This window comes from Mesoplodon densirostris, chromosome 1, assembly GCF_025265405.1.
Source record: "Mesoplodon densirostris isolate mMesDen1 chromosome 1, mMesDen1 primary haplotype, whole genome shotgun sequence".
Taxonomy (NCBI): domain Eukaryota; kingdom Metazoa; phylum Chordata; class Mammalia; order Artiodactyla; family Ziphiidae; genus Mesoplodon; species Mesoplodon densirostris.
In genome coordinates this window covers 187469816-187494475 of record NC_082661.1, presented here as the reverse complement: position 1 = coordinate 187494475, position 24660 = coordinate 187469816, and the positions used below count along the sequence as shown (strand labels likewise).

General features: G+C 39.3%; 1 protein-coding gene across 2 annotated transcripts in view; it reads left to right on the top strand.

The window, feature by feature from the left end:
- Positions 1-24660, top strand: part of ADAMTS3 (ADAM metallopeptidase with thrombospondin type 1 motif 3) — a 306795-nt gene that overhangs the window by 11051 nt on the left and 271084 nt on the right. For both annotated transcript variants that reach the window (XM_060092563.1, XM_060092568.1), the window contains exon 3: positions 10205-10611. In XM_060092563.1, coding sequence (XP_059948546.1) covers positions 10205-10611 — 407 coding nt within the window. The remainder of the gene's footprint in view (positions 1-10204; positions 10612-24660) is intronic.

Sequence of the window (24660 nt, the reverse complement as noted above, 5' to 3'; positions counted from 1 at the left end):
AAGTTTCAGTGAAAACCTTTAAAGCTACTATCCGCATTTCTTATCTGTCATATTTTCCCCAGCCTTTGGCCCTAGGGACAAATGCTAATTTTCCTGGCTTTAAATTCTAGACTCAATATTAGTCTTCAAAAGAATTATCCATCAAAAAATTGTAAGACATATGAGAAATATTAATTTTTAGAATGTCTAATATTGCCCTTGAGTCTGTAAAATTTCCAATGATGATAAATATAACCAGTAGAAGTGCTTCTTTAAAAACTAAGATTGGAATGTTAAGTGTTTGGCATTTGGGCCTCACTTAAAAAAATAAATCTCTACTTGTTATCCTGTTATTGATTATTTGATCATTTTAAGATGTAGCAAACGAAGAAAATACTTGGATATTTTTCTTTAAAACAGTTTTCTTAAAAGATCTCCTCTTACCTGATTTCATGTTCTGGAATGCTGGAGAATGTGCTGTTCTTTCCTAAATGACTCTCTTGAACATAAATATTGTGCAATTGCAACAAATATTTATGAAAAAGCCAGATTTTAAAAATGAGAAGAATTTTAAAGTTCACAACTATTTGTTCTTTCTTAATAATGAGTAAAAGCAAAGCACCTCCCCCCTCCCCCCCAAATAGCTATGAAAATAGGTTTGCAACTAAAATAAAAGACATCAAAGTGTTTCTCTGCCTTGTGGTGATAAGAGCCTAGAGGAGATGAAGTGAGGAAAAAGGAATTTGGCTGCATTCAGAATTTCAGCATGTGTCACAATTAATTTTTAATTGCCTTTGAGAGAAGACGTGTCCCCTTCTCCGTTAGCGTTTCCAGCTTTGGTGAGCCCTGTGGCATGTGATGTCCTCTTTAACGTCCACTCTTCACCCCACTCACATCTTTCCTGGAGCAGCTGGCTCCTGTCATTTCTGATGAAAGTCATTCTCTTACCCTTGGCTCAGGATTTGGAAATGTTGTTGTTGGAGCTGCTTCTTTAGCAGATCTTGAAAATGCTTATTTGATTTCATTCTTGTGGCCAGATTGTTGCATACTGAGAATTTATACCTGATAAAGGAAATTGCCTGTGTGACTGCCTCTAGTGTAGAGCAATCAGCCAATTCTCGGGAGAGATTCCCAGTCCCTGGGTTGGGTAATGGAGCATGAGTTGTTACAGCCAGTCTAGACTTCAGGCCATTTGTTGACATGGAGCTTAAGATCCCTTCTAACCACCAGAACCACTAGATCTGTGTGGGGCTGGAATGGGGAGAGGCTTGAGGGGTGCTGGGACACGGAAGGAATCTGATACTGACTTCCTTCGTGTACAGCTCTAGCTAGATGATGATGGTGATGGTGATAATAACACCAGCTAATTTTTCATTTATTGAAATGTTATTAGATGGACTAAGCCCTTTATGTGCCTTATCTCTTCTTCCTATTTTACAGGTAACCTGTCTGAGCCTTAGTTTTCATAATTTCAAGCTCATGTGCCAAAGAGCACATGAGGTTGAAACCAGCCTTCAAATGCAGTGCTTTTTGACTCCAGACCTTTAGTATTCAACCATCATACCCCGCCCCCTTCTTTGCTTGGAAATTAGAGCCACATTGCATCAATCACAAGTATTCCAATATTCTGTGTGCCTGGGGTAGGTTTGGTCTTCATTAGATCAGCTAAAAATTGCCGTGATATATGAGACTTTGTACTGCAGCCATTTTAGGTCCTAGCAATGTTGATTGTACGACTGAAGACTTCTCTTCTCGTGCTGTTCTAGAGTGTGGTCTTTGTAATGTGCTGGGGACACCTAGTCTCTTCTAGGAAACAGTTGTGTAGTTTTCTACAACATACCTAGAAGGATACCAACCTGCCTGTCCTCAGTTGTGAGCATATGTGGCTGAATGCGTGAAGGAGTATAGATGATCCCAAAGCCTGGGCTACAGGGTGATGCTGTGAGAGCACTCGTCCCAGGAATCCCCACTTCCAAAAATAGCCATTAATTTCTCTTTTCCCCAAAGACTTATGTACACTGGGGACATTTAAACACATTTAAGATCATACCTCTACCCCAAAGAGCTTAAAATCTCTGAAAGGACAAAACATAAACATATAATTTTTCACCCATAGGGATTTTTATAACTGTTATGCAGGCAGTGCACAACAGTCAGAGCTAGGAAGTTTAGACCCTGAAGTCTGTACTTTAGGCAGTTTAACAGGGCAGGTTTCATGGAGAAGATGGGGCTTGGGAAAGGCCATGAGGGCCGGGTTAGATTTGCATACATGGAGAGAAAGCAACAGACCTTTCCCCCGGTTGATGCAGTAGAGTAGGGCTCTAAAGGCAGGAGTGATTAAGCTAGTGAGCACATTGGAATGTTTCTATAGGTTATATGGGAGATGATGTCGAAAAGAAATTAGGGACAGAATGCAGAGGGCCTAAAAATGATAAAGTTAAGTTTTGATTTGGGTTAAATTACCTAACTTTGAGTTTAATTTCTTATGTGTGAAGCGAGGGGATTTGATTAGTAGATGGTCTTTTAAGCAATTTTCAGGTCTGATATGGAAATACAGATATCAATTTTCTGAATTTATTTTATCCTAAAGTAATGATGAGCCAGTTGAAACTCTTCATAAAGAATAACAGGGTAATATTAATACCTAGCATTTATTGAGCACTTACTATGTGCTGGATACTGTGTTAAGCACTTTGGATTAGGCCATTTAATTTTTACAACAAGCCTATAAACTAAATACTGTTGCCCTAATTTTTTCAGGTGGGTACTGACATAAAAAGTCTTAAGTGGGCTTCCCGGGTGGTGCAGTGGTTGAGAATCTGCCTACCAATGCAGGGGATACGGGTTCGAGCCCTGGTCTGGGAGGATCCCACATGCCACGGAGCGGCTGGCCCCGTGAGCCACAATTACTGAGCCTGCATGTCTGGAGCCTGTGCTCCACAACAAGAGAGGCCGCGATAGTGAGAGGCCCACGCACCGCGATGAGGAGTGGCCCCTGCTTGCCACAACTAGAGAAAGCCTTCGCACAGAAACGAAGACCCAACACAGCCATAAATAAATAAATAATTAAAAAAAAAAAAGTCTTAAGTGACCAGAATCACAAAGGTAGTGAGTGGTAGAACCTAGGCATATTAGACATAAGGCTTCCAGACAATTTTTCTGGCAGTAATTTAGAACATATTCTGATACAATGAATACGGCATTTGGTAGTGAGAAATTATATGGGGGGCATTTGGACTTGGTACTTGCAGCTTTTCAGTGTGAGGTGATGAGAACTTGAAGGTGATCGGAAGAAAGGGGATTAATTTGAGAGAAATTTTAAGGTGAGATCAGTAGGACTTGAATGATATAAAGTGGGGAAAAAGTTGAAATGAAGTCAGGTTTTTTAGCGTGGGAGTTTGGGAGAATCAGCACATCATGAACAGAAATAGTGAAGTCAGGAAGACAAGATGAATACTCAGGTGAAAATGAGAAGGTTGGTGTAGATACTCTAAGGGTGAAGAGAGGGTATGACACCTTCTTCTCAACACAGTGAAACTGACCCATTCAGGTTTCAGTTTGAGGCAACTTTTCTTTTTCTTTAACCTGTATTTACTGAGGGTGTGTTACATGTAAGTATCATGCTAAAACACAGACATGTGTAAATGGTCCAAAGCCTCAGAAATGAGTAAAATTTGGAAACTATTAGAAAAGTCTAACATGGCTGACATTAAAACAGAAAGTCTGACTAGCTCAAAGGTCTTTAAGTATATGGAAGCACAGAACATTGGGTCCTTAAATCCTTTGATGTAAGTTGTGTGCAACATTTGTGTGTTTGTGTGTGAAAAGAAGTACATACATATCACACATACACACGTGCACAGATACACAGGAAGGTGGTTTTTTTCATGCAGTGCAACAAGGGAGAAGTCATTATGTTAAACTCTAGAATGAGGAATTTAGATATGAAAGAATTCCCTGACCAGGAGAATTGTTAATGTTATCATTAGACTGACAGCGAAGATGGGACAGTACTTTTTCTTATAGGTAGTTCAAGCTTTTGAGGAGGTCCTCAATTAAACATACCCTTCTGACCTGCCTGGGTTCTGAACATGTTGAGAAATAGAAAATCTAAAGACATAGTGAAAATATCTCTTACAAAAGGGGCTGGGGAGGAGCACAAGGCTCTCACCTGGGCAGGCAGTGTGCTGGCGGACAGGGCACCCCACCCAGTGTGTGTCAGGTCCACTGGGCTGAGACAGAGCCTGCTGCTGGGGAGGTAGAAGAGAACAGCGTCCTTATCAGGATCGTTCCCAGGCCAGGAATGATGATGAGGGAGTGCTGAGCTTCGCAAACTGCTTATTTTTCCCGGACTTGCTATCACATCCGTCATGCTTCTTCACTGGGGAAGGGTGAGTTAAGGGGGGCGGAGAGGCCTAAATACTCAGAGAAAAATCTCTCCTCCCAGAAGGCGGGAGTAGGTGAAAGGTACTGCACCTCTAACTTAAGAAAACATGATGTCTTCTACTTGAGGTGTCTTAATTGTAAGAAAGAGGCAAGGAAGAGATGATCTTTCAAGGTCTTGTTCATCTCTGACCTGTAGAGTTATAATTCTGCGACTATCTAGAGGGATGCAGAGTGGGGCCTAATCTCCTGCCTCTGGTTCCTAAGCACGAGGTGCTCTGTGTCTGCATTCCAGGAGGTCTGTTTTAATGGTTAGATCCATGTTTGTCGTTGTTCTTAGTAGCTTAAAATGTAAGTTTTGGATACTATGAAATGTTTGATTTATAGGCCAGCAGGAATGGTGAGAAATATACCCAACGTTTGCAAGCAAATTCGGGCAATAGAGGTGTATGACAACTTGTGTGGTTTGCTGTCATTGATCGCTTGATGGTAAATTACTATTTGGGGAAAAGAAGATGCATTCTGATTTTAGATACTCCCTCAGGCTAAACTGCTCTCATTCATTCATTCACATATATTTACTGAGTGACTTCAGAGTCAGTTTCTGGCACTGGAGAACTCTAGTGAAGAGAAAAGATAAAAATCCCTGCCCTGGTGAAGCTTATATGCTAGTAGGTATAAAGAAACAATGAACAAATAAACATATAAATAAGACTTAGAGTATGTGAGATGGTGACAAGGTTTGTGGAAGTAAAATGCAGAAGGGAGATAGTAATGAGACAGTTACTGGGGGCAGGAAAGACCTTAATGGGAGGGTCAAGTTTAAGCAAAGAGCTGAAGGAATTGAGGGGTGAGCCATGCAGCTGTCGGGGGGAAGACACTTTGGCAGAGGAAGTGGTGAGCACGATGACCTTGAGATGTGAGAATTCCCAGTGCTGGCCCTTGTGAGCCATTTTTCTCTTGAGTGGGATGGGTTTTGAGGAGAAGACATGATCTGTCATTGGCTCTGTTTTGAGGATAACCTGTGAAGGGGAAGATGGTGGTTTGGACTAGGGTAGCAGCAGGGGAGGTGGTGAGCAGTGGTCAGAGTCTGGAGATATTTTGAAGATAGGGTTAGTAGAATTCGTTAAAAGATTTGATGTTTGGTGTGAGAAGAATTAAGGATAGTTTAGTCAAGTTTTTGGTCTGAGTAACTGGGAGGATAGCGTTGCCATTTACTGACATGGGCAAGGAGGTGCAGGTTTGGAAGCAGGAAGGTAGGAAGTTTACTTCTGGAAGTGCTGAGGTACCTAGTGAATATCCACAGGGAGAGGATCCAGCGGCAATTGAATAGATGAGGGAAGATCTTATGGAGGAAGCCTGGGCTGGAGATATATGATGGTGAAGGTATTCAAAAGTCAGGAGACAGGATGAGTTCACCAGGCTAGGGAGGGTAGATGCAGAAGAGGAGAGTCTGCGACCAGGTCATGCAACACTGCAGTGTGTTCAGGTCATGAGAATAAAGGAAGGTGAGGACGGAGAATGGGAAGGGGAGACCACTGAGGAGAAGAGGAGAACCAGAAGAGAATGGTGTCTGGAAGCTAAAGAAAGGAAGTGTTTTAAGAAGGAAAGAGAAATAGAGTCAGATGCTGCTAATAGGGCAAGTAAGAAGATGGAGTCTTGACTATTGGTGTCAGCAACATGGGGTTACTAGTAACCTTGACAAGAGCTTGATTGGCGTGGGTTCAAGAAAGAACAAGCGTGGGAAGAGAGGAATTGGAGCTATCTAATATACTCAATTTTTAAAAAGTGTTTTGCTATAAAGGGCAGTGAAATAATGGGGACTTAGCTAGAGGCAGATGCGGCATCAAGTAAGTTTTTTGTCAAAGATGGGAAATATGGCAGCTTATTAATTTACTGGTGGGAATGATCTAGTGACGGGAAAATTGATGAGGAAAGAAACTGAGGACAATTGCTGAAGCCGTCTTGCAAAGGCAAGAGGGGCCAGGATGTGTACAAGAACGGAGGCTTTGCTCTTAGGTAAGACCGCAGACACTTCACCCATACTACCGGGGTCGGTGGGGGGAGGTGGGAATGGACCAGGCAGGCACAGATGCCAGTGGGTTGTGCAAAATTCACTGCTTCTGAGTTATGCTTGGGTAATTAGCGATCACAATGTGGCTTTACAGCGGCCCCAGCTTTCTGTGCTTGTGGAACTTACGGCTCACACAAACCTTTACATGCCTATTGCTGTGGCCCTTCAGCCACCCCAGCTGACAATTGTATAGTTTCATATTTTAAAATTGAGCCTGGGCACTATTTTAATAAGTGACTAATTTACATTTAAGTTAAAATTGTTAAAATTTACTGAATCCTCTAGATAATCTCATTTAAACCTCTCATCAAACTTATGAAGTTGGAACTATTACTAACCTCTAGTTAACAATTGAGGATACTAAGCCTAAAGAAAAAAATAAAGAACTTGCTCAAGTTCAGGTGTTGACTTTTCTGCTTTCTGGCACTGTAGTCTCTTCCTTGACCGTAGGCTGTGTTGCTTTGTGGAAGTATTTGGGCCTGTGAAATGTGTCATTTCTGAAAGCAGTAAATTAATGTTGGTTTGCATATGTGATTTTAACCTGAGATTAAATACTTTTGATAGCTTTGAGCTTTATCCACCACCCCTTTATTTTTCTTCCCAAAACCAATAATTTAAGAGCCTTTTACAATAATTTTTTTTTTTTTTTGCGGTACGTGGGCCTCTCATTCTTGTGGCCTCTCCCATTGCGGAGCACAGGCTCCGGACGCGCAGGCTCAGCGGCCATGGCTCGTGGGCCCAGCCGCTCCGCGGCATGTGGGATCTTCCCAGACTGGGGCACGAACCCGTGTCTCCTGCATCGGCAGGCAGCCTCTCAACCACTGTGCCACCAGGGAAGCCCTACAATAATTTTTGAAGCTACAATATAGGAAAAATAGGTTGGCTGGCTGCAGGTAGGCAAGACGTCATCATTCTTGTGGTAGTTTTCCTTAAAATCAGATCTTAAATTAGAAATTGACAGCAAGATGTTCCATCTATTCTGCAGTGAGTGAGAGCGTGATCTTCAGCATCAAGATGATCAGAATTGAAAATTTCCTTTGGTTCCTTGTTCGCTATGTGTCAGGCCTTCTAGGTCTGCTTTCTCATTTATAAACGAAGGGTAGTAATACCTACCAACTGTGATTGTTGTAAGAATTAGAGAAGGTATATTCTCAAGCACAAAGCAGAGTGCCTGATATTTATTCTGCAATAAATGGCAGGTGACTGGGTAGCTCCTTTGTCCATTCCATTAACTACCGTCCAGTGGGGCTAAATGCATCTTTTCCATTAATTCCCAACTGGAAAATGACTCATTCAGAGTTTAATTTCAAAAATGTTTCTTATGTGTACGTTTTATGAATGGCTTATTATTTAACATTGGATAAGACAAAGCTCTATAGAAACGCACCATCTTTATTTTGAAAAGTTCAGAACACATTGTCTGACAGTGGGAAAATGGACTCATCCCAGAGAATCTAGGGTGTATGGTTTACTGTAAGCATGAAACTCTGGGTATCCTCTTGGGTGTGGAGGAGACTCCCTGCATTCTTCCTAAATTTTCTAGTTCTCCAGTCACTTAATCCAGGCATCAGTATATTGTTTACAGACTTCAGTTGTGTGAATTCCCTTCAGTAGAGATGAGAAATCCATACATTAAACGAAGCATCACTTTTCCTTCCCTTGACACAGTAAACCAATGGTTAAAGAAAGAGTTACAGCTGGAATTACTGGTGCAGCCAGATGCTCATGGGCCTTGGGTAGTAAGTCAGCGCATGGAGCAGCATAGACAAAGCAAATGTTCTCCAGTTACCTGCATTACTAACTTATACGTGTAAACAAATCCTACTGATAAGAGACCCTGGCAGTTACAAAATCTTATATTAGATGATACTGGAAATACTGAGTTGAATGGGGAGTTCCTTATCCTTAGGGAATTAATTTGGGGTTGGCTTTGTCCCTCCACCTCCAAGAGCCCAATTCATCCATCCCTGTGGAAACTTTCCCCTCCATCAGTCTGTTTCTGTGACTCTTGAGTTCATTCCCTAAAATTTCAAGTTCTTTCTCTAAACCAGAATTTACAAAAGTATTCACCAAGGACTTGGTTGTAAGGGAGACCGAATCTGTGTGCCTGTGCTTATTACCCCAATGCCTGGTGTAAGTCCTTGACTGTGATATAGAGAGCCTGTGAAGCAGGAATTGTGTTGCTGCTGTTCCCAGTGTGGAAGCCAGGCTTCACTCTACTCTGTGATATGACCACCCTCACTCCTTCTCTGCCTAGTAAATATGTACAACCATTTTACTTACTCTGTGCATTTAATAAAGGGGGATATTTTGTTTAAATACATTGGTCATTATAAGGGGCATAATGGTAACAAACATGCACTCAAGGAATTCCCAAGTTGCAAAATACCTTCATTTGTCTTCTGGTACTTTACACATTTTTTTTTTTTAGTTATTTAAAAAGCAGGAAAATAATGAAAACATAGTGATTCTATAAGGATACTTTAAGACCATAGGTTGTAGGTTCATTTATGGGCCTCATATGCTAATGTGTTAGATAACATGCATGAAGTTTCCATAGGTGAGCAGTATTTGTGAATCATATAATTTTTTCAGGGTACTTTATTATACTACAGGACTAGTCTTAGCCTAGAATCATGAAGGTGGGGAAGTTTTAACTTGATGTTCTCAGATTTTCCTTTCCATGCATTCTTTCTTCATCCTTGTTACCCTCCTCATTTCCTTCTGTCTTCAAAATCATTTCTATTAAGGGAGAAATGGTTGATTTAATGTGTTATCTTTCCCCAGGATGTTTGCATTTCAGCAGACACAGTACTCTCATTTGGCTAAACTTGGGGAATTAAGTTCTAATTGTGAAATTCAGTTTAACATGTAAGTGGCCACACGTGTTTTAAAGTGAACCCCAAATATTGAATTCATATTCAAATGAGTGTCTTTCCCATGTAAGGAATATGGTGCAAAATGACAATGCCATTTACTCTTGACTAACCAGTACTAGTGTATTCAGTTTATAGATGATTGTTTCTTCTTTTTTACTCTATTCTCCTCATTTGCTGAAAATGTTCTGTGATTTATGGGATACAACATGATGTAGCAGAGTGAGTGTATGGGCTTTGGAGTATGACTTGGAGACATATCTGAGCTTCACAGTTACTTGACCTTGGACAAACACCTCCTGAATCTCAGTTTCCTCACCTGTGAAGTATGATTGTTAGGGTTGGTATGATGGAAAAGATATGTATAAACTACCACACCATAAACTACAGTGTATAAATTACAGGCCAGTGGTAGATGTAATACAAAGTAGTTATGGTGATTAGTATAAATTCTAGGATTCTTACAAGGAAAAAATTAAAACAATCAGAAAATTTTTTCTACGTAATAGCAATTTTCTTAACAGTTTGTAGCAGTTATCAGTTATGCCAATGATAAATTAACTGGGAGTATGTGCTGATTATAAGCACACCAGATACAGTTATGGAAAGTTATTCTGTTCATATTCTCAAACATCTAAATGAGATGAATATTCACATTGCAGTAAACTTTTTTAAAAAATTAAAAAACTGATTCATTGAACACAGAGTTACCTAAATGCATTTGAGAAATGATTTGAATTCTCAAAATTTACTACTTATGAGATGGTTCAAGAATATATTTATTATGCAAGTCAAGGTACGGTCTTGTGAGGTGGGCCCTTGATGCCTATGCTATGTCCTCCTGTGTTCTCTTGTTATACAGGGTTCTACAATTCTATTTTTCACCCCACAGATTTACCAATAAAGAGACAGAGAGAGTATGAGCTGGTGACTCCAGTCAGCACAAATTTTGAAGGACACTATCTCTCCCATATTCTTTCTGCAAATCACAAAAAGAGGTCAGCGAGGGACGTGTCTTCCAACTCTGAGCAATTGTTCTTTAACATCACGGCATTTGGAAGAGATTTTCATCTGCGACTAAAGCCCAACACTCAGCTAGTAGCTCCTGGTGCTGTTGTGGAATGGCATGAGGCATCTCTGGTGCCTGGGAATATAACCGACCCCATTAATGATCATCAACCAGGAAGCGCTTCAGAAAGAATCTGGAAAACAGAGCCTTTGCAGACTAACTGTGCTTATGTTGGTGACATCATGGACATTCCGGGAACCTCTGTTGCCATTAGCAACTGTGATGGTCTGGTAAGACTCATTGCCTTTTGTGTCTGTGTGTTTGCAGGTGTTTGGGAGTGCAGCATGGCTTCAGCATGGTTTGGAAAGTAGAGGTGGAAAGAAAACCTCACTATTATATTTTAAGTTCAGGGAGAAGCATTAGAAAGCATTTTACTGACAAAGATGTGTGCTTTGGCTTAATTTGACATGAAGACAACATTAGTCTAAGAAACCAAAGACAACTATTTTAGCATTCTTGGCTTATATGTTCACTTGTGTAACACTGGGGATTTTATTTCCTTATTTATTTAAAATCATTCTGACAACTTTCTAAAGAAGCATAGATTCCTTCAAAATGATAGTATTTCCCTTCTTATGTGGAAACGTTGGATATCCTCTTAAAGAAAGTATTTGAAAGCATTCTTTCGCTTCCCAAAGAATGCCAAAATGGGAAATGGGAAGCTCCTCTGTCAGAATTTCTTCAAATAGCATTACTCTATGGACATGAGATGTAGTTCTCTCTGTACTGTGGCTTTGATTCATTTTTTTCTTTATTTTTGAATAGAATACCCATATATGGCTCTTTAGTTTTGTGGATGAGGCCAGTAGTAACTGATCCTTCTTCACATGCTGTGAAGATGTGAAGTATTTTTATTTGTTTTGTATCTCCAGATGTTATTTGAAAAGTGTGTCAATGTTTATGTCTCTTCCATTCACAGTTGATTCCAAGTCTTTGTTCAGAAAGAGCAACCATTTTTCTTTCTATGGTTGCCAGGCTGCTGTTTCTTGGGAGTTCAGAGCTATTGTCTTTGTTTGGTCTCTCTTCTGGGAGTTCTCAAAATATTCCTTGCATTCCTTCTACCTTGGCTGGTCCCCCAACAATACCTTGAATCTTCTGCCACTGTCCTCTCTATGCATAAGCACAACCCAAAGGAGTTATGATACCATGTGTTTTTACCCAAGGCTGGTGGATTAATGGTTGTAGGCTTTATTTTGGGGTCTTGTACTGCCTCTTGATGTTCTATAGGGTTTTAGAAGTCAGGATGGAAAACTGAATAGAGCATGTGTGGCAGGTCCAAATCTCCAAGTTGGACTCTCAGTTTAGGACCACACTGTCACATTTGGTGCTGGACCATGCCCTTGGGTTTGAAGACACAAGGAATCTATCAAATTCCTCTCATTCCACACAATTTGAATAGATCTGAATTAACTAAGTCATTGAATAAAACAATAGATAGTGCTTTCTAAAAAGACTAAGTTTAAAGTATTCACTAAGAGAGGTTGATTCAACACTACCAGGATATAAAAAGAAATAAATTATAAAAAGGTACTGTTTTATAATACTTCTAAGTAAAATATACTGAGTATAAAATTTAATTTAGTGTTATTTTTAAGTTTTACAACATAAAAAGATTATATGTTTTTTATCTCCTTGGTTAAGATTGAAGCTTGAGGTAGAAGATTTGAAGCTTGAAAATCAGTTTAAGGAAGGCAAAAGGCAAGGAAATTATTTTAATGGGTTATCATAGTGATTTTTAAACCTGACCTAGCAATCAGTAATTTTCTTACTGTACGTGTCAAATTATCTAGTTATAGATACAGAAATCTGGGGCAATAGCAAGTTGTTGTAAGGAAGAGGAAAATAGATATGAAGTTTGAACGAACATTAATTATTAGGATTAATTTCTCATTTTTAAGATATGGTGTTGACTCTTGGCATCATGTGTATGTTGATATAGCGTGTGTGTGTGCGTACGCACATCTCTACCAGTGTAAACCACAAGTATTCATTTGTTCCATTCTTTGATCCATTGATTAATTAATTAATTAAAAGATATTTCTGGGAAGCCAGTTATGGATCAGGCACTATTCCAAGCACTGTGAAAGGGCGAAAGGAATGATCCTGATTACCATCCTCATGGAGCTCAAAGATGTTAAATTTGCCATAGATTTTAAGTGCCAAAATATCTGGTATACATGTATGTGTGTGTTTATATTAGACATACATATTAGAATCATGTTTAACTTAAAAAATTGTGGTATAAGGAAGTATCTTCTGGAGAGATTTTATGAATGGGGACAGAATTTCGAACCAGACATAAGTGGCTCAGGCCTTGCACTTGATGCAGAAAGAGGGTGGTGTCTAGCCTACAGGAGGCAGTGCTGCCTATGTGGGTGTACAGAAACAGAAGCCTCTTCTAGAGTTGCCAGCTCATAGCAGCTATGGAGGAAGAGTAAAGATGCTGGCAGGAAGAGAAGCACGGTTATAGAGAGCAGATCAGTACATTAGAGTGATAACACCAGTGGCTACTTCATTCAGCTGGGGACAAGTTCTTAAAATTGCAGAATTGCGTTGGACAGGATAAGCTCCTTAGCAGAGATGAAGTAGGAAGTAAAATTGATGGGAATGTAAATAAATTGGGCTGATTAGCTGATTCCTAAACCTTTTTTGTTCCTTTAGCTTGCTGTGTAGGGATTTAGGTTTGACCTTCTTGACCTTAGGAAGGGAAGCAGGGATACTGAGATAACATAGATGCCTGAGGATTAACCTGATGGGCTATAAAGCCATTGCCCTGGGAAGCTCCGGGATTATAATCAAATCCAAGTTGTCCCAGTAGAAAGCACAGCCACTCCTGCCCTAAAAATACCAATGGGAACATCTCTGCCCAGCAACCATGAAGTTAAGTCCCCTGCTATGGAAAAGAATGCCAGTGAAGCCCTACCTGTATGGGTGCATTTTAGACTGGTGTAGATGGGAGTCCAGTCAGTGATCTGATTTTCTACATGTGTCCTTTGATCTCTTGCTCATAGGGAGCAGCCACAGGTATTTATTTTTCACTGAGGTTGGAAAGTTCTTAGCGTGGCCTTCTCCCTGAGTGAAACTCCTTACCTCTTTTTCGCTAATACTGCCTTGTGGCATACTATGTATGTTTGAAATGGGCAGTGCTCTGAGACAGAATTAATTTGTATTAAACAGAATACTTTAAGTTAAAAAAGCAGTACTACGCAAAATGTGTCCATAGACTCAGGTTTGTGACAAGATAAATACGGAAGGCGAGACTATATAAAGAAACTTTTTTGACAGTTTGACAGTTATATTTGCGTTGGGCCTAATAATAATAAAAAGAAAGTTGGGGCTGGTGTTTTGTGTCTTGTTTTTTCATTTTATTTTTCTACTAATTAGTTGTCCTTGTATTTTACAAAATTATCAGTCCAAGACCAACTGGGGAGAAAGGAAACTGTTTATTCACCCCAGATAGTTTGAAAAGCAAGCAGTAATGCTTAGCTGTTTTTATCTCTCTAGACATTAGAAACTTGACTGAAAGAGTCAGTAGAGTCTACTTATTCCAGGTAACTCTCTGAAATGATCACAGGAAAGGTCCTTTAACGTGGGCCTTATTGAGGAGGACAGAAAAATGCCTTGAGTGATATATCCAGATCCGAGGTCTAGAATGTGATCTAGACATAGATATGAGGAATAACTAAAATATTATTCTGTGGGTTTCTGAAATCAACATCAAAGTGTTCTGCATGAACGAATTGACAATGATTTTCACCCAGTGTGGCAAAGAACAATATCTGTTCCTGTCTAGCATGACCTTTTCCAATTCTTTGCCAAGATCACGTTGTTGTTTTTTTAACATCTTTATTGGAGTATAATTGCTTTACAGTGGTGTGTTAGTTTCTGCTTTATAACAAAGTGAATCACAAGATTACGTTTTACGAGTGACAGTTGATTCTTTACCAGTTGCAGCGTTATACCTGCTCTAGTCTACCCACTTATAGGTGAGAATTGTTACAATATTCAAACATGGAGTTGTTCTTGTTTTCTGACAGCATCCAATTTTTAAAAAGCCTGCTTCTCTAGACCCTCCTCCAAATTACCCAACCAAAGCCTAATCCTGTTAATAGGTTCTTTCTAAAGCTCTCTCACTGACATGCTCACGGGTCCCTTTGGTGTGCGTTCTGGCTCCGTGCAACATGTAATAAACCCAGCTTGTCAACTGCAGATGTGCTCCCAGTGGTCTGTGGCTGGAGGCCGTTAACATGCTTTGCCTCTCTGCTTCTATGTCTCTGAGGTGAGAGCCCAGTGGTCAGGAGTCATGGTGATGGCAGGCGTTTCACACACTTCTGAGTGGGAAGACACTTCTGGCTGAGAATCCCAGCTGAAAATAGATTTCTTTATTCCATAGAGCCCTGGCATTTTCCCTGTAACACGATTAAATCTCCCCTGTGTGTAGTGGCGGTTCACAATCATACTTTGTGGTCTTCAGATTTGCCAAAATAAAGGGTTATTTGGTTAGTAGGCTTTATGTCATGTATTCATAACATAATGAAACTGAATTTTTCTAGACTTGCTAGAACAATATTGCTTTGTTAATTCCCCTGGAATGCATCAGAGGAAACTGGTTGGGAGTGGAAGAACTGAGTAATGATGGCTCTTTTGGGTTATCCAGCTCAGTGATTTCCTTGTGGGCTGATTTTATGATCAAGGGAGTTTATCTAGGACAGAAGTTTTCAATATTTTTGAACATTTGGAATTCTTCCTCCAAACGAAATCACTGGGGCTTATCTAATAAAATAATATGTAAAATGGATAAACTCAGGAAAGGCCTGGTAAAAACACAGGTGGGAGATGCTCTTCCTCCTAGTTTCTCTCCCTCCTGCCTTGTTCTCACGCAAGACCACTCTTAGGCCTCCTGAGACATCTAATGGGAAATCTTCACTGTTAGGGCAGGGGGTCTTGGAAGCTTGAAGTTAACAACTTGGGAACCGTAAGCAGAACCTTTTTTCTAAAATATCTGATAGTCACATCTGGTTAGTATTGGAGGTAACTTACCCTTTTTAGATTTGGAGTGTGCATGGCCAAACGAAGTCTTTGTGGACAACTGCAAACTTATAAAGAAAACAGCCTTAAGACTTCCCTGCCTCAAGACTTTTACTTTGGGATTTGCCCCTTCAGAAACATGTCCTCGCTATGTCTATTTCAGTTAAGTCCAGCTGCAGAAGCACTTTGTAAAAAGGCTATTTTAAAAAGTATTATGAGCCAGTGTGCTTGGGATTGAGAACATTTGCCTAGTAATTATGAAAAATAGTGATACTAAAAATAGATACAAATCTGTAGCTATTTATAGTGGACTTAGGGTTTTCAAGGACTGATCTTTAGATGGTGACATTTGAACATCTGCTTTTATGAGGAGAACCTGATATCTAAAGGCCAGGTGCCTTCCACCTTTTTCTCCCATGAAACGTGTCTATGGAAGGTGTCATGTGTTTATTGATGGGACAGAGGGAGATTTGTGTCTTCACTGTTTACATGCTGATTTAAGAGATTTTAGTAGGTCTGGGGAACAAAGGACTGGAACCTTGTTTTACTTCTAGGCACCTACACCAGGCTATTTTAGCAGTGCAGGATTAGAAGATTCTCAAAGCTCCTATATCCTTTAATTTCCATTAGTAGAAGGGAAAAAGTGGGCACCAGCCCACTAGCTTAACTACTTTGGGAGAAACAGTACCATAACAAGCCTCATTGCTTCTCCTGAGATTTGGTCAAGCTGTGGCCCATGGGAGCTGACAGTATTAATCCTAGTAGTGAGTGGTACCTGCCTGTGCTGAATCTTGCTGGATCTGGGCTCTTGGTTACATTTCCCACCATGCCTCCTTTCTCAAATAGATAGGCAGCCAGTTTGTGCTTATCTGGGGTGAAGAAGGAAGGTTTGGCAAAGTCTTTGATCATTTTCACATTTTGCATCTAATTTGCATAAACCCCAAATCATACATATGTCAAGCCTTTTCCGAAGTTTTTGGCTATATTCCTCTTGTGTGATTTTGAAAATATTTCTTTTTAATAGTTATTTTGTAATTAATTTAAACTATTCATGTTTATTTATGAGTACCACTTGTTCAGCTTATGATTTGATTTACATTAATTTGATTATGATTTTATTTCCCATTATCTTCTCTATCTTTGGTATAGTAAAATTTTAAATTAAGTTTAAAGATGAGCTAAAAATTGGGAAAAAGGTTAATGTGATATTACACATCTTTCTTTGTGTAGGAATGGAAAAACAGAAAATAAAAGGGGAGGGGAAGTTGGCCTGGGAAGTAATGCTTCCATTCTTCTCCATGCAGTGGCAACTAGGACTTCATTGTAACTCGAATACAGATTTTTAAAGATAGTCAAAAAAGGCTTTAAGAACTGTGAAAATAGTGCTGCCCACATCTTTAATATCTTCTTCTCAGTAAATTATCATTAAAACAAGAACAAAAGCACAGCGAGATGTTGATATGATGCCTTTGTGCATAATCAGGCTTTGAGGTCATAGAGTTCTTGCAAAGTAAACCCAGCCTCAAGGTCCTCAACTGCAAAAACTGTTACTCATGTGACAATCTTTGCTTCTAGGAATACTGGTCAAGTTAATAAAGCTTTCTGAAGTGCTAGGATATGCAAAGTGCTAGACTGATTGCTGTGGGGAATACTGAGGTAAGCCAGGCATTATCCTTGTCTTCCAAGTGTACTGGAAATAAGGTATGCAAACATAGAACCAAAGTACAAGGCCGAGTGTTTTAAATGCTCTAAGACTAGGATAGATGACATGTGAGAGTCTGAATGGTGGAAAGAATATTTATTCTTGGAAAGATAGTAGAAGGCTTCCTGGGGAAAGCAATATTTGTGATACCAGACAATTGAAAAGATAACCATATATGTTAAAGTGATCACCAATGATGGTAGAGGTTGGGGTGGGTAGGAAGAGGAGCCTCTGAGGGAGGTAGGAGATAATTGTGATGGCCATAAAAATGAAGAGAGGGTGCGGTAAGTTGATTTCATGAACTTCATAATATATGTAATGAATACGTGGGAGAGCCAAGGTAGTCTTGGTCAGTATTTAGCTGAATATAGGAGAAAATATAATACAAAAGGGAGAGAGAAAAGAAAAAGGAGGATAAAACCTAGTGATGTTTATTAAGACCAAATTCAGTGACTATGTAGTTGATATTGACAGGCTTGCATGGGCATTCAGGATGAGAGAAGGGCAAGGATTCATATTCCTTGAATATGTTGCTTTTCTTCATAGAAAGATTTTGCTGAAGTCATGGGCTTTTTCTCTGGAGTTTAAGGAGGTATTTTTCTCAGTAACTTTTTTCTAGAATTTGTTCCCAAAATTTATCTGAGAGGGTTTGGAAGTTGATTTTGAAAAATCTGACTTCTTCTCCTATCATCTAGGTCCTTCAATCTTTCAAGTTTGGTGAATTTGGTGCCTTATTTAGTAAACCTCCTTCTATAGCTGTAATTCTTCCATCTGAAATGTTCTCCTTTCTTACTGTGTTTACTGTATGTTTCTATCCCCTACTTCTTCCTGTTCTCTAAGGAGTATTTCTAATGTTTTCGTGAGCATAAAGTGTAATTTGATCAAGTTTACTTAACTCTCAAAAAACAAGACACACAGAATACACTGTTAGTGAATGAGTTGGTTTCGATATTAAATCCTATTTTATTTTATGTCATTTAACGTATCTACTATACGTACGTGTGTGTATGGAAATACATATATGCATACATATATGTTTATATACACACACATAAGCATACACATATGCACACATATATATGAAAAACCATAGAAAAGGTAGGTAGAGAAAAATCAATGTTTCATTAAATATTTTGATTCAAAGACTATTGACAGTATTTGTTGTTAGGTCTTTAGAGTTGATGGCAGAGCTGGAATGGCACTCAGGTCGACTGACAGCAAAGCACCTAGCAGTTCTGTTACCCCAAGTTACCTAAATATGCTCCTTACAATGTGGATGGTTGACAAGGAGGCATGACATGTATTAACTTGTATGTTTTTAATACTATGAGAAATGTAGAGAGATTAATTAGAAATACAATTGAAAAGGGAGATTTTATCTTATGATTGTCAGCCTATCACAGTGAAATTGAAAAAAATATTTAGAATAAAAAACTCAATTGTACTTTTTATTAAGGTTGGCAGACTGTGAATTCTCTATCTCTAAAATAAGAAATTTTAAACACTTGGTATTTTTTCCAAACATTTATTTTCAAAGGAGTTGATTAATTTTTGAGCAGTATTAGACTACACTAAACATATCAAGAGATCATTGCTCTTATTGTAGTTGAATTGTCAGTCCTTCGATAAACAGGTTCAAATACTCCATAATTATAACAAATTTCTAAAAATTCTATTTTATTGGTTGAAGAAATAGGGATATATGATTGCACTTAATGTCTAACTCCAGAGTCAGTAATATTAAAAAAAAAGAAAGGATATTATATAGCTTGAAGGGTTTTGAAAAACATTATCTAGATTGTTATAGCTTACTTTTTTTTTTTTTTTTTTTTTTTTTTTTTTTTGTGGTACGCGGGCCTCTCACTGCTGTGGCCTCTCCCGTTGCGGAGCACAGGCTCCGGACCCGCAGGCTCAGCGGCCATGGCTCACGGGCGCAGCCGCTCCACAGCATGTGGGATCTTCCCAGACTAGGGCACGAACCCGTGTCCCCTGCATCGGCAGGCAGACTCTCAACCACTGCACCACCAGGGAAGCCCTATAGCTTACTTTTATAAAATGTTTAGAAGATATCCAGTTTAGAGTTTTGTAGCGAGAATAATCAGTAAACACCAATGAAGAGAAATAGTGGCCAAGCTATTTAGAGTTATGATACTTTGGAAGAGTTCAATTTGGTAAAATGCCATTGATGACAGAAGTCAAAACTTTTGTAAAGTGTTTTAGGGAGATGGTTCATGTTGGGAGCAGTCATGGTATTGGTTTAGAATCAGACAAACCTGAACTCCACTTCTGGTTCTACTACCTACCAGCTTGTGACTTTAAACAAGTTGTTTAACCTTGTGGAAGTCTCTTTCTGTCAGTAAAGAGGAGAAAGTAATGCTTGTTATGTTGAGGGCTTACAGAATATTAATGCATCTTTCACACAGCCTGACTCTGAGAAGTCAATGATTGTTACTACAATCCCTTTCTTTCTTTTTCCATTTATTATAATTATTTCTCCTTAATATTTTGTGATTAATAATAATGATGTTGATTTAGTTTGCAAAGTAAAAAAATGTGCTGCAGTTACGCAACTCAGCCTGTGACCTAACTTGTGGAAAATACAATCTTCTATGAAGTGAATACTTTGGTGAAAATCCTGTAATTTTCAGATGACCTTCTCCACTTGATGCAGGACTCCCTTAGCATCATCTTCTCTGAGGGATACTCTAATCTGTGTTCTCCTGAAGACTTCTAAAGATAGGAAACTCACTACTTTTCATCTTATTTATATATAACTCTGCCACATAGAAAGTTCTTTCTTAGGTTCTACTTAGAAATATAAAGTGAAAATATCTTGTTCCATGTATTAGATTCTTCAGAGCTGACAAAGATATAGTGACTGTGATTGACCTCTTATTGTTGTTATTATTATAATACTTCAGTTTTATGCAATTGACCACTAATCATTCAGTGCATTACATAGCACACTACTTCTGCTTTAGGAAACATTTCCCTTTAGTGGTGTGATATAGCCCATACCCTGCCTGGAATGGCATTAATGAGGCATTAGTCATAATTTTAACATACTTCTTAGGCTTTTCATTTTGGTCAGATATTTTAAATTATGAACCTCAGACTGAGACATTTCGGGGATAGCGGTAAAGAGTTCTATGGCATTAGGTGGTATATACTGTTGTTCAGAGTCTTGTTTTCATATTTCTTTTATTTGATGATAGTAGTTAATATGCTATCTTATATCTGTTTTTGTTTCCAGTCTAGAGTCTTCCATAAAAAAAAAAAAGGCTATAAGTCTATGGAGGCAATTGGGGGGGATGGAGATAAAGGTGGCATGGTGGGTCCCTAGCTCCAACTACCAGAAAATGCATTTTTGAACTTAAATGGCGTTATCAGAGAAGACTTTTGAGGTCTTTGTGAGTTTTTTGATTAGCTGATAAGACTTTCCAACCCCAATTTAAAACATAAGAGATTTCTGGAAGGCCTTCTTCTGCCTGGTGATATCACTAAAAGTAGAAGATCTTTAGAGTGAGAGGACTGTGCTATTGGATACTTGGGTGTCATATGAACATAGAGGGACCCAGTCTGAGCATGCAAGCCCAAGAGAAAAGGAAGAACAGCCCTTAGTGAGAGATTCTGCAAACATTAGCAACCCAAACACAGTGGGAAACGTTTTATTTAGCATTATCTGTGAAACATGATGCTTTTAACATAGTGATTGGAATCATGCAGTAATACTTCTTTTGGGCTTACAGGATATTTGATCTTGCTTATAGGGTGCCAATATTTTCATGCTTTCCTGCCTGGCTTCATATAGTCCTTTATTTTGCATACCTGGCTCTGAGGATGGTATTAACTGGCTGCCAGGACAAGAAGGCAGACCAAGCATAGTGATGTGGGTCCAGATAAAATTAAGTCACTGTAAGATCTCTGTTTCTGTTTGGTCAGCTGCACGTCATTGTCACCTTTGGCTTCAACTGTGGTACCACATCAAGACTTAGCATAATGATGAGGGAAGTCTCTGAGCCTATTTATTGGCCCTAGCCATTAACCTCAAATTTTCAGGGAGAGGCCTTTTTTTATATGCTGTGCTTGGAAAAATTTTAGAAACTTGTTAACCTATGAGGACGTTATAAAATTTGAACCGTACCCATGAAACTACCTTGGTACTCTTCCCCATACTTAAAAATTAAGGGTGTGAATTAGATCAGTGATTCTTTTTGTTCTGCCTCTTGGATCTTATGTTTTGAAATACTTTGTAAACTGGTTAAAATATTTATTAAGTAATTAACAATTTTACCTATCTGTTAATGATCAAAAATATACAAAATTGCTGGTCAAAATTCCCAGTGAGTACAAATTATTCTCTCTCTGTACTGGTTGATGATCTTTTCACATGAAAAGCTTAAATTACTCGTAGACCTATACCATTCTGTTCATACTTATGACACAGTGACAGTCATTCCCAGATCTCCGTTATTGCCTCCACTGGTTCCTAAGAGCCCAGAGATCTAAAATTAGGAAACTGTTGACTATAAGCTTCCTGCGATTCCTTCTAGAACTGATGTTCTGTGACTCTATGACTAAGTTTGTATTCTATTTATCCTTAGGGACCGTGCATTCCTGGCCAAGGAAGAAATCAAAACGTCACACTGACCATTATTTATTAATCATGGTCTGGAGTGGAAATTGCATGTATGAGTGTTATTTTTGAGATATGGTTACTTTATAATAATGCTTTTTCTGTTTTTTAAATTTTATTTTTAATCCACTAACTATGAATAAATCCTGTGTTCTAGAAAGCTCCAAAGAACCTAACTGCTATTACAGTTTTGGGAGATGTTATAACTTGAATCCTAATGAAATGTGGAAATAATCAGAGTAGAGAAATCTATCTACCTACCTACCTACTTACCTATCTCTCTCTCTACACACATATGTGTATATGTGTGTATATATGTATATATATACAGAGAGAAATATATTTATATTTTTATAAAATATTAAGAGCAGAAGGGACTGTGACTTGGCTATGCTGTAGGGAGTGTACCGAGTTACCTCAACATAGGAATGCGTGCCAGCTCTATTGATGCAGCCAGTTTCCTGGGAGAGTTCTTCATAGGTTGCATTTGAGGAATAGGCAGCTTTTAGGAAGCTGCGAATCATTGTTCTCCATGAGGGGCCTCTAACCTTAGTGCACATCAGGATCTCCTGAGGGCTTGTTAAAACATAGCTTGCTCATAGCCACCTCAGAGTTTCTGATTTAGTTGGTCTGCGTAGGGACCTGAAAATTTATACTTCTAACCCGTTCTCAGTTAGTGCCAGACACCGTAACTCAACTGTCTGTTTCTTGTTTATGTGCAATGACACTGGATACTGGCTTTTCCCAGCTGACCTGCTTTCTCGGGTAAGGAATTTGGACTTTTTTCTTTGGTTTGTAATACCGTCTTGGCTCTTGCCCCCCTGCCCAGTCATCATTGCAGCCAGTCTGACTCAGCACCCATCAGTCCCAGATTGGATTAACTGTGTACAACCACAACTTCCTCTCTTGGTCCCCTTGCCTGGAGGCTACATGTACATTGGAAGCACTGGTGAGCACCATCTCCCCAGGCCAAGTTCTGGCAGAATACAGAAACTGTGAACTTGGACAAACTACTTACTGTGTCTGATCCTTAGATCCCTCTTTTGATTCATGTAAAGATTTCCCAGTGGTAGGTAGAGCTTTGAAGTGTATCCTCATTTTAATTTATTCAGTAGCCAATAGTCACTACGAAGTGCTTGCAAGTTTCTAAAGTCACTTTGCTTTCAAGACTGTTGATGGGGCTTCCCTGGTGGTGCAGTGGTTAAGAATCTGCCTGCCAGTGCAGGGGACATGGGTTCAAGCCCTGGTCCGGGAAGATCCCACATGCCACGGAGCAGCTAAGCCTGTGTGCCACAACTACTGAACCTGTGCTTTAGAGCCCGTGTGCTGCAACTACTGAAGCCCATGAGCCACAACTACTGAGCCCATGAGCCACAACTACTGAAGCCCACGTGCCTAGAGCCCATGCTCCGCAACAAGAGAAGCCACCGCACTGAGAAGCCCGCGCACTGCAACAAAGAGTAGCCCCCACTCGCCGCAACTAGAGAAAGCCTGTGTGCTTTGAAGACCCAATGCAGCCAAAAATAAATAAATAAATAAATGTATTAAAAAATATATATTTAAAACAAAAAAAAAGAACTGGTGATAGAACTGTGCCATGGGGCAACACGGAGACCTTGAGATCTTCAGTTGTCCTGTGCTTTAACAATCTGGGGCCATCACGCTTTGTGGGCTCTCATGAGTCAACCTTGTACTCTGTCCATACACCAGCTCAGTGCTACACTGAGCTGTAGCTACACTCTCGACCTAGATGATCTCATGTGATTTTATGGCTTCAGATACCATCAAGCAGTAATGACTCTCTGTGTCTGGCCCTGACCTCTCCTCTGAGCTCTAGACTTGTATGTGTGTTCTGCCCATTCAACTTCTCCACTTGGATGTCAGATAGCCATCTCAAATTTAACAGGGCTGAATATCATCCTTTAACAGCTACCCCTGCATGACTTCCTCCACAGAGAAAAGTTTGGACCCTAATTCTCAGGCCAAAAACCTAGACTTACACTAGACTCCTCTTTTTCCTCATTTCTTTCATAAAATCCATCCATAAATCTTGAGGTTGTTTTATAAAATATGTTCTGAATCTACTTATGTAATCTCCAATGCTACAACTTTGATCTAAACTATCATCTCTTCCTTGGATACTACAGTGACCTCCTTTTTTTTTTTTTCATTTTTGACCCTCTTCATCCTTCACATAGAAGTTGAAGTGACATTTCTAGATTCAATGAACTTTTCTCTGTTTAAAAGCCTTCAGTTGCTTCCCATTAAAATTCAAACATCTTACCATGACTTTTAAGACCCTTATGCCAGTAGTTCCAATAATCATTGTCTCATAATCACCTAAAGAGCTTTTAAAGAAAATATAGATGCCTAAACCCCAACCCCAGAGATACAGATTCATTTGGTCTGGGGTAAGGCTCAGCATAAATAGACTAAATGTCGCTCTAGATGATTCTAATACGCAGCTAGAGTTGAGAATCATTGTTCTCTCCAAGAGGCTTCTAACCTTAGTGGGCATGAGAATCCCATGGAGGGCTTGTTAAAACAGATTTCTAGGTGCCACTTTGGGGTTTCTGATTCAGTGGGTCTGTAGAGGAGCCTGAAAATTTGCATTCCTAACAAGTTCCCAGGTGACACTACATTTGGAAACCACTGTTTTACAAGATCTGGTCTTAGCATGCTTCTCTGATGTCATTCCCTTGTTTACTGCACTCAACCCCCTCTGGTCTTCCTTTTGTCTTTCAAATCCAATTTTTTTCTGTCTCTGGCCTTTTGGAAATGTTGTTTCTTTAGCCAGAACATTCTTTTCTAGATCTTTAAATAGAGATTCCTACTCATCATTTGGGTGTTAACTTAAATTCTGTTTCCTCAAAAAAGAATTTTTGGCCATTCTAGCTAAAACAGAAACTTTAG